Source organism: Gracilinanus agilis, chromosome 2 (genome assembly GCF_016433145.1).
Source record: "Gracilinanus agilis isolate LMUSP501 chromosome 2, AgileGrace, whole genome shotgun sequence".
Classification (NCBI taxonomy): domain Eukaryota; kingdom Metazoa; phylum Chordata; class Mammalia; order Didelphimorphia; family Didelphidae; genus Gracilinanus; species Gracilinanus agilis.
Window position 1 is genome coordinate 244,319,424 of NC_058131.1, and position 18,426 is coordinate 244,337,849.

The window sequence follows — 18,426 nt, forward strand, 5'->3', positions numbered from 1 at the left end:
GGAAGGAAGGAAGGGAGGGAGGGAGGGAGGGAGGAAGGAAGTTCTGAATATAACCTTTCTCAGTCATTTATATTTTAAACTTAAAGAGCATAGAGCCTGGAGGAAAATGCACTATCAGTCTGATTCTAGTCCATGCCCTTCCCCCAAATATAATTTTTAAAAACTATAATATGGCCTATATATTCGTCCAACATGGAACCACAGATATAGAAAAGACCTCAGAGTCTATCTCATCCAACCTCCTCATTTTACTGATGGGGAAACTAAGGATCAGGTGCATTAAATGACTTGAATTAATAAATGAAGAAAAAATACTTGTTAAATACCTACTATATGCCAAAAACTGTACTAAATCTTGAGATATAAATACAAGCAAGATAATCCTGGTCCTCCAGTAACCTAGATTCTAATAAGGGAAAACAAGACAAATAGGGGAGCAAAAGAAATGCCAGTGAGAAGAGGGGGAACAGCATGGCCTGAAAGTGGCATGTATGACCTGGGATGGGTAAAATAAAGCAAAAGTTCACCAAATAAAACCTTAGAGTCCCAAGGTTGGGAATATATACACAATGGAAGAGGCCAGCAACATGGCTTGGAGATGGCCAGAAAATGGAGTACTAGGTCAAGGACTGGGTAAGATCACACACAAGTAGTGTCAGAGACAGATCTTTTAACTCAGATCCTCTAACTCTGTCTGTTCTTTTTCCATAGAACAACAGACTGTTTTATAAAGAGAATTGAGGGCTTTTCCAATCAAAAGTAAGAAGTAAAGACAATTGTTATCCCGTGACATTTAATGAAAACTTTAGATACTGATCTTGATTATAATTAATAATTTTCAGGCATGATAGTAAATGGGCTTAACACTAAACACTGGCAGATCCCACCTGAGCTGTCTACACATTAGTAAAATTTGCTAGGTTTGTATGTGTTCCTCAAAGCTTTCATTCAAGGACACTGGATACACTGCCAGGAATAACATCTATGATAAACCACTGTATTTACTGACAATGGAGAGAGGATTTGCTATGAATGATTTTACAGCATACTGGTTACCAGATAATTCTAGCATATACAGAAATCACTTATCAAACTGCTATTACCTCAGGAAAGTCACTTCTCCCATCCCGAATGGTTTGGAAGCAAAACTGTCCACAAAGCAAGGCTAGTAACATTTTTCTGTCCTTGTTGAAAATTATTAATTCTGAAATGTTTTCTACTACAAAGTCTGCATAAATGTTGTATTAATAGGATTGTTGTAAATTTACACAATAATGTAAAAACTATTTATTCTGCATATACACATATCAAATCACAACCAAATTGTTTTTAATAAGAGCATAAACAATAACTCAGATTGGATCAGCTGTTTGTGTCTGTTTGGAGATTTGTGATTTGTTGTTATTGAAGAATATTGCTGAACAAACTACATGACCACAATTGGACACAGGTCCTCAAAGGTGGGCATTTGGGTTTGGAGTTGTTGCAGCATCACCTGATGAAAACAACTAAAAAATTAAGTCACAAAGGCTTAGGCAAAAAGCTAAGGGACATAGGCAAGCAAGGCATTGTGCTATAATAGCCCACTCACTCTGTCTAGAGTAAGCTCCAAGCCAAAGCACCTGCGCCTCTGACTCAGCAGTGCTGGATAGCCTGCTAGAAAACAAAGTCCCCAGAGGAATCCCCTGTTTCTGTTCTTATCCAGTCTCCTAGGCCTAAAAGCTCAGGGTTGTAATTAACAGTGGCGGTGACAAGACTAACTAGAATCCTTTAGAAATTTTGCCTTCACCTTGTATTTCAGCTTCCTCCCCCACTCTACCTTTTCATCAAAATTGTTCATAGAACATTTCTGCCTTTCCTTTCCCCAGCTTATTCTCTGCTAAGCAGTTTCGCTGAGTAGGAAAATTATCCCAGAGATCAGCAGGAAACTTGAATAGATATAAACTGATCTACAGCAACTCTCAATTACCCAGAAACTGGTCATAAAATTTTCAAGTTAGCCAAAGGCAGCAGCCAGGATTCCTGCTTGGTGGCTACACTGGCTAGCCCGGAGATTGTACCAGTTCTAGTGGATTGATCACAACAGTGTCCTGTAGCCCTTGTGAGGAAGATTAGTTATTGAACATGAAGTCAATGTAAAAAGTGGCAATTATCCAGAGCTCATTCCCCCAAACCCTGTATCTATGTTCCATCTTCTATTTGTGAACAATTCCCAAAACTGACATCCTGCCTGTTGTTCTCTCATGAACATTTCAACATGTCCCACATTTCCAACTGTTGGACATTTCCCCTAGGATGTCCCAAACTTGATCTGTCCAAAACAGAATTAACACTTCTTACTCTCTAGGCCAGGGGTCAGCAACGTATGGCTCTCAAGCCATATCTGGCTCTTTTGAGGGCTTCTGCAGAAGCCATAAAGTCAATTTTTTTTCAGGTGCTGTTACAGGAGTGCACACTTTGAGCACTGTACGGCTCCCACGAAATTACATTTTAAAAAATGTGGCATTTATGACTCACACGGCCAAAAAGGTTGCCGACCCCTGCTCTAGGCCATCCCCTCCTCTTAACTTTCCTATTTTTGTCAAGGATGTCATTCTTTCAGTCATCCAAGTTCCAAACCTAGACATTTTCTTCTACCGTTCACTCTAACTCCACCCCTAAATATCTAGTCACCAAGTCTTCCCCCCCTCCCCTAAACCCTTACCTTCTGTCTTGGAATCAATACTGGGTAGCGGGTTCCAAGAGAGAAGAGTGGTAAAGGCTAGGCAATGAGGGTTAAGTGACTTGCCCAGGGTCACACAGCTAAGAAGGGTCTGAGGCCAGATTTGAACCTAAGACCTCCCGTCTCTGGGCCTGGCTCTCAGCCACCCAGCTGTGCCCCAAGTGGACAAGTCTTGATAACATCACCAGCATTTCTCCTGTCTACTTCCTTCCATTTACCACAACCACCAGAGTTAAAGTCCCTTATCTGATCACCATTTACCTGGTCTACTTCAATGGTTTGCCATTTGGGGCAGCTAGCTGGCTCAATGGATAGAAAACCAGGCCTGGGGACTAGAGGTCCTGGGTTCAACTCTAGCCTCAAATACTTCCTGGCTGTGTGACCTTAGGCAAGTCACTTAATCCCCATTGCCTAGTCCTTACTGCTCTTCTACCTTAGAATCAATATGTAGTATTGAATCTAAGATGGAAGGTAAGGTTGTTTGTGTTTTGTTTTTTTTTAGTTTCCCAAATGATCTCCTAGAAACCAATCTCCCCTTTCTACAATCGATCCCCCACAAAGTTGTCAAATTGATATGTCTAAAATGCAGGTCTGATCATGTCACTACCTTCCCCAACACTGACCCTTTACAATTTGACTCCAGCCTATATTCCCAGGCTGTTTACACATCATTCCCTCTCACAAACTCTATGTTAAAGTCAAACTGGTCTATCTGCTGTTCTCCACAAACAATATTCCATTTCTAGATTCCATGCCTTAACAAATACTGGCACCTCATGCCTGAAATGTTCCCCTTTCAACCTCCTCTTCTTGGGATCACTGGATCCCACAAAATTCAGTTTAAATAGCACCTCCTTCAAGATACTATTCCTGAATTCATATAGGAAAAGCTTAATAAATTTTTGATGATTGAGGCTTGCTGTTTATAACAAATCTGGAATCCAAAGGCATGCAAAAAAAAAAAAAGTCCAAAAGTCAGAGGTCAAATTGGAAAGTAGATATGGAGTGATGTGTTAAAGATGATGCTATGGGTATAGGCAATAGGTTCAATACCCAGCAAACAGCCTGAATTCCACATGATCACAAATGATAGATCAGAGAGGCCAAAATTTTGGTGGGATGAGTCTGGCAGGAAGTTAGACAGAGATAGAAATAATGAACATAAGAGTCTTTTGATTCTGGGAAGTCAATACATCTTCACTCTCATCCTTATGAGATTGGCAGACCAATTTTAAGTATACACATTCAAATCACTATAACTTGGAATACTGTAACACCACCAGAACTAAAAACTCAGGAATTTCAAGCCAGTCACCAAACAATGAAATAAGAAAGCAAACCCATACCACTTCCTCCCACTCCCACATGCAAAAATCTGCACAATGAAGGAAACTCCTGTCAGCCCCTCCCAGACCATGAAACTGATGCCACCACAGCAGCAGGCAGAGTTCCTCTAAGTTTTTACCGCAAAGCTAATCTTTGGTGGAAAATAAAATAAAATAAAATAAAATAAAATAAAAGGATCAAACACTTTTAAAGTTGTCTCATCCTTTTACTGAAGAACTAAAACTTACCGTGTACCTCCCACATTACCCAGGTGGATTTCCAGAGTCAAGAAGCTCCCTTTAAAAAGAAAAAGCTCCCTTTCCTCATCTATTTGGCAGATATAAAAGATCAAGAAAAAATTCCTTTTTAATGGCACAGACAGAAGCTATCTGAAAAGTCATCAGACATACTAAGAATCCAAAGGCTCACCAGCCTATTTAAAAATCCAAACGTCAAAGCCAGAGGCCATTCTACTAATATAAAAAGATATCTTTAATGAGAAGTCCTAAAACAAAGCATTCTAAAATTCTAAAATGGAAAAAATACCATGCCTCCCATTTTCTCTCAAAAAGTAAGATAGTACTTTTGACTGAATCAAGTTTTTCACCCCCCAAAAAAACTAAACATTACTAAACATTTTACTTGTGACTAAGATGAAAAGAAGAAAGGTTCATCAGATTTCATCCAGAGAAGAAACATGCCACAAACAGATGCTTCATTCACCCACATTTTCAACAACTCTCAAAATACTTCATATCTGATCAGTGCCACAGGAATCATGCATCGAACTAATTGCATGGGGTATCAATGATCTGGCTGTACTGGGAATCATCCTTCAATTTTAACTGATATTTATAGAAATATGTAGCTTTTCATCCTTCTTACAAGTACTAATCCTGTAGATCCAGTTTGCAAAGTGGAGCTTTAAAACATGCAAAGAAGCTGGGAACTGGCTACCACATTTCAGAACCATTACTCTTTCCACTACTAGTTATTCTGATCCTAGTGCTGACCTCTCCCATTTCTCTGCATCCCAGAAGCCATAAGACAGGAACACTCCTTAAGACCTTCAAAATCCAAGTCAAATGCCACTTCCTTCATAAAGCCTGCCACCAGCTCAAAGTGGGTCTCTCATAGCTTCAATACATCACAGTATTTATCATCTTTATTTTTGTACTTATCACAGTCAAGTCCTTGTGTTATACTTTATGGTGGACATGTCTTATCACCCCCAGTAGATCATAAGCAACTTGAAAGAAATCTGTTATTTTTCATCTTTGTAATTCTAGTGGCTAGAACAGATAAGAAGCTTAGGATGTTTGCTGAATTAAAGTGAAATGTTAAAGAGGCAGGTTCCCAACTGCAAGTCCTCCACTATAAGGTTTTGTAAAGAGAATGAGAGATGGTCTTGAAATCTACAAACCTCCTCCTTAGTTGATGAAGTAAGTATGATGATCCCCCATCTTACAGCAGAATGTGTGTAGTAGAGAGGGTAGTGGCCATCAAAGCTAAAAGATCCCAAGATATGCAGGATTAAAGGCATTATACAAGCTGGCCTGGAAAGGCAGAGACCCAAAAATCATATCCCTCTATCCCCCTTCCCACCTTTCATTCTGAGGCCTCACTTTCTCATGCACTCATTCAACAACAAGTATCTACTGTGTTTAGAACATTCAATGTATCAGGAGATGCGCTGGAAAGATACACCATGGACCTTTCGATCAAAACAAAGGAAGACAGGACTACAAACATGAAAAATTGCCATAGTGCAAAACAGAATGAGAGCATTAAAAAAAAGGTATAAAACTATACTTATTGGAGAAAGGAATTTCTGAATTAGTAAGATATTAGAGCAATATTTAAAAGGAAGAAATTACATTTGAGCTAGACACAACTTTAGAACTGCACGGCCTGGAGAGATCATCTAGTCAAACCCTTTCATTTAACATATGAAAAAACTATAAGTTGAAAGTCATGAAAGGCCAAGTAATTGGCACAAGGTCAAACAAATGGTAAGTGGCAAGATTCTCCTCTTCCAAGAGATTTCAAGAGAAGACTATCTACCTTCCCTTCTTTTTTATTATTGGCCTCTTCATTCCTCTGTTCTCTTGACAACCCTGAGTTTTCCCAACTTTCTGACTTTGCTCACACAATTCCCTATGCCTGAAATGATGTTACTGAATTTCTTCATTAGCTCAAGTCCATCCTTTAAAACTTAACAAATGCCAATATCAATCTGACATGAAGGAGTTGCCTGATTCCCAGTTGGTAATGAATGACTCCCACCCCCACCCCCACCCCCAGACCTCACACAGTTCTTTGTTCCACACCTCTCTCAAGTAATCTTATATTACAGCTTGTTTGTGACTTACCTTCCTAATTAGAGCCCTAGCTGCAGAAGGAGGGCAGAGATTGAGTCTCATCTAAGGATAAAATTTAGGATTATCAAGTGACTATGCTTAGTAGGTGTTTTAATTTTTTTTAAGTGATTATCTTTATTTATACAACTGACAGCAACCACTTACATCCTTTGTAATTAAAAAACAATACCAACGAAGGTATCAGGACTTCTGAATTTTCCTGTTCCATAACACATTTTTCTAAAGTGATTTTAGTTTCCCTAAATTGAGTTTAAAAAAACCTTTTGATCTCCAACTGAAAGTAAAATCAAGTAAATAATCAAAAGGATTTTTTTTTTAAATTTACAACAGATTCTATAATATAAAAACCTTGTGAGTGCCAATCAATTATTTTTAAGGACCACAACTCCCTCTCTCCCATTTAACAAAGAATAAAATCCAGTGCCATCCATCCATATAAAATTCCACAGATAAATCAGATTAAGTATATTTGTTAGACCAAGACCATGCCATCCTTCCCTTCAAAAAAAAAAAGGGAGAGGGCTATAATTCATTATGTCTGAGTAAAACCTCAACAGGTTTAACATGCTCCATTATTTCTATTTCCTCATTCTTTAGCCCTGTTTTCATTTCTTGAAAACAAAACCAAAAATTTCTCACAAACATAAAAACAGCACTTTGCCCTGATTTTTCAGGTCTCCCAAGGCTGTGCCCACAGCCTGACTTTACTTTTATCATCTTATTATCTGGAAATGAGTCTTTGTTAGTCACAGGGGAACTATGACAAGGGAGAAAAGCTTATGGGGAGTTTTAGTAAATATTCTTAGTGAACAGAAAATTGCCATTATCATATGTGGATTACTACCTTTTCAAGTAATGAGAATAGAATACACTTAATACTAAAATTCAGGGTAAAGCTTCAGATCAACATTTAGGACATGATAAAACTAAGAAGTGTTAATTAATAGAGCTTTCTGGTTGAGAGAACCAAGATAAAACTATTCTTTCCCACCTTCATTCTCATTATGTCCCCTTCTTTATGTAAATGAAGTTTTTCAACATTTCAAAAGATCCTGATTTCAAGAATGTTGACCCCTATCCATTAAAAATCACAACTTCCTCTATAACACACAGTCTTCCTAAGCTAATGTAGTTCCAAAAAAAGTATTATCTGATGTCAAACTTCTTGGTTATAGATGAATCTTCCACACTTAATTACTTTGATTCCTCAGATAAATTGTATGCCAAAACCTTTCCAATCTAGGACATGCCAATGCTTTTTCTCACCTATAGTTATATAGCATTTGAAAATCCAGGGGCACCTCCACACCTTGAGGAGGTACTGTCTACTGTAAAAATAACATTGATTTAAAATTTACTTTTTAGCATATTTGATCCTCAGAACAATCCCATAAATCAGTGCAAGATTATCCTCATTTGACAGAAGTCAAACAGGTTCCATAAATCCAGGAATCCATTTTCATCCACACTAGCGATTTAGTTTTCCAACACTTATCCTCAGCTTTCAACAGAGACTCAAGCACAAAGATGCATGTTTATATGCAGAAAACATTAAAATCTTGGTTATTATTGTAATAGTCTTGTTGAACAAAATGAACATCAACTAATATATAGAAAATTCATGGGTTGCAATTAACAACTTTCAGTTGATGAGACTGAAACCATTCCTTAAAGCATTCTTAGTATTCATTGGGCCAATATAATATTTTTAAAAAGCAAATATTAGGGGCAGCTAGGTGGTTCAGTGAAGAGTGCCAGGTCCCAGGATGGGAGGTCCTTGGTTCAAATTTGGCTTCAGACACTACCTAGCTGTATGGCCCTGGGCAAATCACTTAAGCCCTCACTAATCTTCTGCCTTACAGAAGAGAAAGTAAGGGTATTGTTTTTTTAAAGCATATATAGGAAAAGGTATAGAAATACAAAGCAGCAATTAGCTAGTGTCAAATTTATTCAAGCATGTCAAAAGAAAAGCAACAGAACAAACTAAAAGTAATCTCTTGCTCTAACTAGGGCACATTGCTTCAAAATGAAATCATCAATAATTTATGTGAAAATTAGAACTAATTGTCTTTTTTTTAATGATAATATTAGCTAACCTCTACATACAAAGATAAATGTTTGACTACTAGAAAGAAAATCCTTGCTTGGGCATCAGAATTACAAACCAAGAACTTGTAAGACTTCAGTAAACAGAATTAAATCTTAACAGGGATCAATAATAAAAATTAAAAAACAAAACAAAACACTGATAAGGAAGATAAATCTAAGACAATCTAGTTCCAGATTACTTTTCCTGACTTACTCACTTACTTACCCATTACTCCTCCTCATGTGGTCCATAATCTGGCCTACTTATCCTACACTGTCAATGTTGGAAGGGACTATATAAGAAGAGGATACAATACACAGAATGGCGATAGCCTGTGTGAAGTAGTTCAGAAGATCTATTATGGCAGAAAGAAGAGTAACTAAATTGTTGACACCTTTTGACCTAGCAATCCCGTCCTGGGCATAAACCCCTAAGGTGGTCAAAGACAGAAAGAAAAGTCAGAAACACTTCAAAAGAATCACTGCAGGACTTTTTTGTGGGAGCAAAAAACTGAAAACAAAATGGATGCCTATCAACTAGTAATATCTGTATAAACTAATATGAAGTAAAATGATCCTAACTAGGAAGAATGCACTGAAGGAATATTAGACACAAATGAAAAGATCACAAAAAGGAAGTGACTGAAGGGAACTCAGGGCAAATGAAAAACTACTAACTCCAAGGATCAGATAAAGAAACTTCCCTTTCTCCTCTAAGAAAGGCCAGTTGTAGCAGAATACTATATATACTGTCAGACTGGTCACAGATGAGGTGCTTATTATTAACTGTTTTTCTTTATTACAAGGGAGGGTACAATTTGAACACTGGGAATTGAGGGAGGAGATATTTCCAGAAATGACAGCAATGCAAAACAAAAGACATCGATTATACTTATATTTTTAAAGAGTAAGTGACATTTTATTATTATTAGGAGCACTTGTCATTACCAGGAAACTAGAATTTAAATGTTTAAGTTTTAAAACTTATTTATATTCCTATCTGCTTCTTCATTACATGATACTCTGAAATAGATTTTTTTTTTCGTCATGAACCCTTTGGGAAGTCTGAACACCTTTCTTAGCATCATTTTTGCTGCCTACATTCATAACTAAAAGAAAGGCTCTATTTTAGTTGCAAGTTAGTAAAAATAAAAATGTAATATTTTCCCTCATCCAAATCCATGGTGTCCTTTAGAGTTCAGGGACCCTAGGTAAGAAATCCTGCTCCATGATATAACAACTTACATTTATATAGTACTTAAAGAGTTTACAAAGTACTATCCTCTCAATAACTATGTGAGGTAGATAATCCAATTATTATGATCCCCATTTTACAGAGAAGGAAACTGAGATACTATTAAGTAACTTGCTTAGTTTTAGTTGGGCTCACTCACCTAAGTAGGACTCAAAGCGAAGAAGTGAACTTTTGCCTTAGGACTCCAAATCTGGAATTCTTTCCACTACAGGTAAGAAGTTTCTGTTGTAACAACCTTGTCTAAGTTTTCTATAAATTGTGCTGGAAGGAGTATAAATTACACAATCAGAGCAACTCTCATTTCTATGTTGACTGCATAGAGCACTAGACTCATAAAGATAGAAATTCGCTCTCTAGTACTTGCTAGCTATGTGGGGAAGTCTTTTAATTTTAACCTCTTAGTACATCAGTTTTCTCCTCAGTAAAATGAGGAAGCTTGGACTCCAAGCCTTCTAAGATCCCTTCTAGCTGCAAATTTATGATCTTCTGAATCCCCACAATAACACTGGGGGTTACTACAAAAAGCACTAAGCACATAAGCATTTAATCAATGCTTGTTAAATGTTCAATGAATTTAACTCAAGAACTTTCAAAAATGATTGTGCCTATATTTTAGCTTTTGTTGTTTAAAAAAAGGGAATTTTAAAAATTATTGGGAAAGAGAACATAGCAACTCTGGTGAAACCACCATATCAAAGGTGTATGTCACTTCACAGTCTTAAATGTCATTCTTTGTCTATTAAAATTCTTGAACATGACCAGGAAAACCCTCTTTCCCGCCATAGCCAAAAAAAAGATAAAAAGACTAGAAATGTTGACCAAGCCTTCTCTTCTACTACTAATTGCTGATTGATAAGAAAGTTGTTCTTATACCATTTTTACTTGCCAGCCTTGAGACAAGAGTGGGGAATAAGGGGAAATGCTGTGAAAATGGATGATAAGGGAACCAGCTGTCAGGTTCCAAATTCAAGGTACTACTTACTAATTTAGCTCAGTAAAACTTCATATTCAGGGGGGTCCTTAACATTTTCATCTGTCAAATGAGGATAACATTTGTCCTACTTAGATCCCAGAGTTATATAAATTTAATTAGCTATTATTAGTCAACAATCATTTATCACATGCTTATTACTGTAATATGTGTACTGGAATACTGGACTAAGTGCCAGATAAACAAAGAAAGGTAAAAGATAGTCCCCTTACTCTCACAACCTAACCAGGAGGAGAGCATGTACACTACAATTTACAAACAAGCTACATGCAGGCTAAATAAGAAATGGTTGACAGAGGGAAGGCATTAGATTTAAAGGGGATTTGTTTGTTGTTATTATTATTATCATCGTCATCATCATCATTATTGTGTATCTCAAGTCATTTCTGCGAAATGTGTAAAGGAGTGCTGCTAGGTAAAGCTGAAGATGACAATATGGTAATTTTCTTCATAACACATAAAAATGTGTTTCAAAGTCCTCCTCTCAAACAATGACCAGGCTTCCAGCCTATAAATTACCTGGTAGGTCCAGGAACCAGGTGAGAAAATGGTAGCGCCAACCTGTCTCTAATAACTGCTTACCCTAGCTAACAATAAAGGAATAGAAAGGGAAATCCGAGAGGAGGCAGCACTCTAAATTATTCAATGTGATTCCCAGGCTGGGCAAACAATGAATTCACAGGATCAGCAGGGGGTGAGAATATAAATAAAAGTTCATTCCAGCTCCTCAGGCATTTTGGAATAAAGGCACAGTTGTGTGAGGCAGTATTCAGGTCAAAAGGTAAAATTAATTTGATTTTAACATGCAGCTTTACCTGAAAGTAAGAGCAAGGCATGAGCTAAAAGTCTGAGCTCTTTGAGACTAAGCAAAAAGGAAGTATTGAAGTGAGAGAGCAGCAAAACTAAAGGGATTGATCCACCCACCAGGGCTCAAAGGGCAGACATTCCAAAGACTATGTAAGGTGTTCTTTCTTAACCATGGCCACAACAGAGTTCTTGGCAATTTCTAGCTCAGTTGAGCAAAGAGAAACTTCCGGAGAAGAAATAACTTTGAGCTTTAACTTCTCACCCAAAAGGTCTTAAACAGGAAAAATTATCCCTAAGTGTAATCTTCCCATTCATCTCAAAGAAATAAAGTTAACTCTAAAGTCCAAACGATTAGGTGCAGATAGAGTTGGAACATACTGCTGCTGATCAGTGTCACAGGCATGCCAGCCAATTTAAGCACACTTAATATATAAAAATCTAAATTTATCATACACACACACACACACACACACACACACACACACACACACACACACCCCCCAAAATGGAGGCAACTGTTTTATAAAAGCATGTTAAGGAAAGTGGCAATTAGAAAGGCAAGGATCAAGGAACCCTAGAATTCCTTTGCAGAAAAAGCTCACTTATATTTTATTTACAAAAAAAGATTTACTCACAATTTTCCAAGGACCTATTGCAAAAATCAAAATATACCTGCATGTATGAAAATATCATCTAAGCAAAGGATAACTACCCACTGAACAATATAGTCTATAAGGGGTTTGCGGTAATTTGCAAGCATGCCTAGTTCACATCAAGATGGGGTAACTATCAGTGTCACTAACTTCCCTAATGCAAACATCCCATTTGTTGATGTCAAAGCAGGTTTTAACCTTGCTCCAATATTATAAACCATTATTTAAGTGATTCTTTGACCTACCTCATAGATTTTGCTTCTCTTACTAATTCCCAGTTATAGTGTGTTTAGCCCTGGTGGCAAGGTATATCCAACCCACTTTTCTTAGTATAAAAATAAAAAAAGCTTTTGATAAGCAAGTAATCAGGAATTTAGCAATTTGCCTAGAGACCTCTAAGGAATTTCCACTTTCCCAGAAATTAGCACAGAACCTAGAAAAGAATCCTTCTTCCTAACTCCCCTACCACTATCATGCCTATGAACAAAATCTAAATTCATAGATTTAAAGCTAGAAGGGACCTCAGAGATCAGCTATTTAATCCTACTGCTAAATTTTAAGAACAGAATTGGAGCAAATGCTACACAAACCAATGTATGAGGCCCAAAACTGAAAATGATACTGTTTGCAACCTAGTTTCACAGATCATCCAACTCTAATACAATTCTATCAGGAAAGGAATTTCAACTCCAAACACAAGCATATTATTTTTTAAATCACTATTCATGAAACAGGTAACTTCCCCTGGTAAAAGAAAAGGTACCCCCTTGGTTTTACAACATAAAAGTGACTCTTTGTGGGCATAACTGAGAAAAAGTGAGCAGAGGCAAGCCTTCTGATGCAAAAATATTTCATTCCTCCTCTCCCAAAAAAGTTCATAAACTAAATCACTGAGGCTTTCAGGGAATATTGCTTCATTCCCCGACCCAATATTTTCTGTTCCCATGCTTTACATCTAATGAAGTCTTAGAACTGAAGCTATCAGATATATGATTAAATTAGATTATAAAGATATTCACGTATATATCTTGTCTTAAATCAATTAAAAATATAAGCTATGCATTTCTTAACTGACTATATTTCACTGGAAAGTTTATGCAAGCCGCAAAGTCCAGTTATCCTAGAGACTTTTTGCCTCTAATGAGGAGACAAGTCTAAAGACCTGCCCAAGCCATCCAGTCACAAATCAGGTTGAGCAGAAATTCCAATGAACATCACCTTCTTTCTAAAGACTATATTCTCAAAGATAAAACTTTTTCTATAGGAAACACTCCAAAGAGGAAAACCATAGACTGTTCTTTCAAGCAGATGGCTTGAGAAGAGTAAATTGAAGGGGGGGGGGGCAGCGGGCGCTGAATAGTTCTCACTTTGGAATTATTCCCTAATAGCTTAAAATTCCACTGATTTTTGGACAAATGGTATTATTATTAATTCCCCCTAGCTCCCTACACCCCAACTCTCTTTCTTCTAACCTTTTCAAATACTTTGTTATTCCTATTTTGAATCCATAACCAGGCAGATCTACCAAAGGGCTTCCAAGTTCATATGACCTGAACAGCACGCCAAGTTCATCTCAAGGAGTTTTCAGCTTCCCAACAGACCATATGTGGAATTCCTGTTAGCTGAAGAGTCCATTTATATTAGTCCTTCATTACCACACAAAGCCTTCTTAAATATCACTATTAGACTGTATATAGCAATTACTTATACACAGCTTATCTCCTACTGTAGTCTAAGTGTCTTGGGGGCACTTCAATTCTGTATCTATACTGTAATATCTGTATCCCTGATACTATGTGCCTTGTACAAGTAAGCACTTAACAAATGTTTGTTGAACCTAACAATTTGCTGAATTGGAGCACTGCAAGTGATTCTAAAATGTGAATCTCTCTGCCTTTAGGAGTTTTAAAATTCTGTAGCATCAACATATAACACCACAAAATATGACAGCCCAACACTTGTATTCAGAAGCTTTAACCTACTGGATCACATTCTGCTATAAAAACTCAGTTTTCTTCCTAAGAATAATAAGTTTTAAGGACACAGTCAAATGAGTAACTCCCTCCCCCCAAAACCCTCTATTTTGATTTAACTATGTTTATAGTCAAATAAACAATTAAAAAAAGTTGTTTAACCTTTTAAAATAGCCAAATGTCCACACAGCAATAATGTGCAACTGTAAAATTTTTGTCTCAACCTGTATATTACAGACACATTCTCCTGTTAGCCTCCAAATTCTAACTACTATCTTCTTTCGGTCACTTTCAACAGTCTGGCACCAGGATACAAGAATTCTTTTTAATAATCAAATTTACCCTTGGCTTCCAATGAGACCATACTGACTAATGAAATCACACTCAACTAGATTTAAGAGTAAAGATGGCTGAATATGAACATACTCTTGACAGTATTTAAGTTGAGATCAAAACCGGTTGTTCTTAAAATCATATTAAAGAAGTTATATCCCAACAAGTTTGGGAGGCCCCTTCCTTCCCCCAGATCTCATTACAACCCATTTCACAGATGGCATTATAAAAAGGTTTAATTGACCATGTGACCCAGGGTCACACATAACTATGCTAGCATTAAAGATCAGTTTCCACATTTCTGGTGAGCTGTTTATCACCCAACCACGTTCACACCCCAAGGCATACAGATATGATTCTTAGGTTGTTCACCCATTCTGAACCATACAAAAAAGCACTCCTTATCCCTTAAACACATTTGAATTGGCTACAAAACCCAAGAAGTGGAACAGGAGAAAAATTAAAATCAGCAAAACAAATAAAAATACAGTAAAGAAATAAATCTATAAGTCTGACACTTTCTCCCTACTTTTACTTGTAAATTTATTATATCATACATCCATTTTAAAAGGCAGTTCAATTAAGGCATTCATCCCAAAAATGTTTACCATTCTCTCCTTTCAATCCCTTTTCTCCAGAATATCTGCTATCTGTTGACCTCATTACTTTCGAGCAACTCAATAATGTTAAAATGGACATTTGAGGCCTTTAAGTCCCTGATGAGAAATCCCAATGTGGTAACTAAAGTTAGATTTAAAACAAAAGGCCTTTTTAAAAGATCTTAATTTTTAGTCTTTCCTTTTTCACCTTTCAGTACTACAAACAGAATTAACATTCTAAACAACTCAGTTTTTTAAGGTCAAGATCAAAAAAGAAAAAAAAATCAAACGAATATATTCCCAGTTAAAAATAACATGGGAAAATTCAGGAACAATGTTTAAATGCACAGCTTTATAAAAAGTACTGTACTACTGTAGTTCTGCTAACTTGAATTTTTAGTTAAGGAATTTAAGTCAATTTTAAGTCACATTTTAGTCTAAGATTATAGTTTCCAATTTTTTTCAGCAAAATAGGGATTTCAGTCAACTTTTTTTTTTCATTCTGATATGGCTGATCCAAAGAAGCGATCCTAAAATAATATCACCCTGTACACCAAAGTTGAAGTACTGCAAATTTCCCTTTGTACTGTATTTCAAATTATGAGTGAATAGCATCAAATATGCTACTGATGCCTATTCTCAACTAGTATCACGAATTACTCAGCAGTTCTTGTTCAGCAAACATTCTTATCACTTTTTCCTTTCCCTCTTCTTTTCCAAAATACACAACTTTGGGTGCTTTTCCATCAAAAAGCACTTCTGACCCTACTAGGGCAAATTAATGTCATCTACTTCGTTTCCCTAGAACATTTTCAAAGGGTGCTTTAAAAGCATAAGAACTTACAAAAAATATGCACATAGCTTACATAATCCCCAGATGATAATATAAAACACCAATATTTCCATGAAGTGAAATATGCTTATTTTATTCAAGAGTGAATGCAGGAGAACCTCCTGCTTTGCTGGAAATTTCTCTACTCAGCTAGTTCAGTGTTTGATAAGTTCACAGAGGATGGCACCAAATAACATAGCCCTAAAAAGCATGTCCCTGTAGTTAAAGGGTTTCCCCCGTTTAATTCCCCCAACAGTTCCTTGTCTTCTTCCTTTGCCCCAAACACTATTTTCCAACTATCCTAAGTCATCTTAAAGTTTCCACAGTAGTTTTCAATAAGTAGTTAAGAAAATCAGATGAACATTTTCTCAGTTCACAAACCAATCTCTCAGTGTCTCCAAGTCCACTTTTCAGCACTAGAAAATCCCTATGGGGGGGGTGGGGAGTGGGAAGGGTCCTTTAAGTCTTTTCCCAAGGACATACTTCGATTCCAACAAAAGGCTTTCATTCTTTTCTAGTAAATCTGCTTTAGCTTTAAGCATTAAGAAAAATCTCTCCAGATCTTCCAAACTCTACTTTAACCACAATTAAAGTTTTCGTCTTAGAAGAATTTCAAAAAAGCAGGACAAAATTAATACCCTTCTCCTCTTCAGTTCACCCTAGCTTTTCTCCAGCTCCAAGAGCAAACTCATCTGGCATACCCAGGCCCCACCTCCATTCTCCCAGCAGATACTGATGCAGCACCCCTACTCTTAGCCTGACCGGGCAGCAGTAGGGAAAGTACAGACTGGCTGAGATTATTGCCCAAAACCAGTCATCTTTCCATGTGCCTGGAAGTATGATTCCCTAGGAGGAAACTGGCCAAGTCAAGGCCTCTCCCCACAGGAAGGGTTATATGCCCTTGTGGGAGGGCAGGAGCTCAGAGTACTAAGAAATACCAGGCAACAGACAGAGGATGGAAATGAAAGGAAATGAAAGAAATCCAAGGCAAGGTGCCTGAGGTATTCCAAAAGTGTAAAGAAAGAAATTTGGAGTCTGGCCAAGCCAGAGGAATCAATCTGTGTGTAGGATGGTCAAATGAGAATGGATAGGGAAAATGTGGGGAGAAAAGTGGACTAAGAGGGAACAGAGCTAATGAGAAGAAGTGGTTAGAAAGAAGTCAGAAAGAGAAAGGCACAAGAATGAAGCCATAAGAGGTAAAAAAAAAAAAAAGGAAAATAAGGCTCAGAATAGGAAAGGAAAGAGTGATAGAACAGTGGTAGAAGGATGGGGAGAGTAAAACGGACGGGGAAATGATAGGGGTTCAGGAAAAGAACCAGCCTCAGGAAAGGTATGGAGCAGAAAAGAGGAGGAAAAGGGACGGAAGTGAGAGACAGGGTCAGGGCAAAAAGAGTAAGATGAAATGGGAGGAGATGGGAAGAATGGAGATAAAAGAAGAGTGAGGGGGAAAAAACAGGATAATTGGAAGGTGAGGAAGAGTGATCAAGATGGGAAGGTGGGAGCTAAGAAAATGGGAGTGTGAAAGGAAATACTTGGAGGAGAATGAAGTAGCAGGACTGAGTTGGAAAGGGGCACTAGGAGAAAACGGAACATCAGAGAGGGGGACAAGAGTGAGTGAGAAGAGGGAAGGGATGCAGGGGCTTCGGGAAAAGAAAGGAAAATGGAGGTCCAGAAAAGAAGAGATGAGAGAGTCAAGAAAAGAGAGGAAAGGGAGATTCAAAAACGGAGAGGGAAAGAATGGAGGATTCAAAATTGAAGGGAGAAGGGATAGGGGGTTCAAAAGAGAGCAAGGAAGGAAATCAGAAAAGGAGAAGGAAAAGAAGGGGATTAAAAAGGAGAGGGAAGAGATGGGGACTCAAAGTTAAAGGGTTTAGGGGAGGCAATGAGTGGGGAAGGAGTAGGGAGTTCGATGAAGGGATCTGGGAGGCCGAGCGAGTAGGAAATGGAATGATGGGGTCGGGACTGACACAGAGTTCGGGGTTCTAGAGTTGGGTCTGCTAGGGGAGCCCGTTGGCTTTTCTCTCCAGAAAGGGCCAGCCAGGAAGGGGGGGGTGGGGGGCGGTGTTACCAAGGAGACGCGGAGAGCTGCCTCAGGGCCTTACCTATGCCGGGCGCCACATACACGAAGTAGAGAAAGGTTGAGGATAGCGAGAAGAAGAAGAGCGCAGCGAGCAGCGAGCGGCGCGGGAGCCGCAGCCCCCGCCGGCTCCGCATGGTGCAGCCGGCCTGAAGGGGGCCGGGGCCGAGCCGGACGGCGGGTGTGAGCGGTCGGACCGCGCCGCTCCTCACATCGGGGCCGCCTCCTCTCCCTCCGCCTCAGCCGCCGCAGCTGCCTGGCCGCTCCGTGCCCCCGCCGCCGGCCGCCGCGGGCCGGGCCACATGAACGGGGCGGGGGCCGAGCAGCCCCGGAGCGAGCGCTGCGGCGAGGGCGGGGCTGGGACCGGGGCGGACCGGGGCGGGCCGGGG

At 38.5% G+C, this 18,426-nt stretch overlaps 1 protein-coding gene across 1 annotated transcript in view; it reads right to left on the reverse strand.

Moving 5' to 3' along the window:
• Positions 1 to 18,174, reverse strand: part of B4GALT5 (beta-1,4-galactosyltransferase 5) — a 120,798-nt gene extending 102,624 nt beyond the window's left edge. The window contains exon 1 of the mRNA XM_044663821.1: positions 18,063 to 18,174. Coding sequence (XP_044519756.1) covers positions 18,063 to 18,174 — 112 coding nt within the window. The remainder of the gene's footprint in view (positions 1 to 18,062) is intronic.
• Between the last annotated feature and the right edge of the window lie 252 nt (positions 18,175 to 18,426).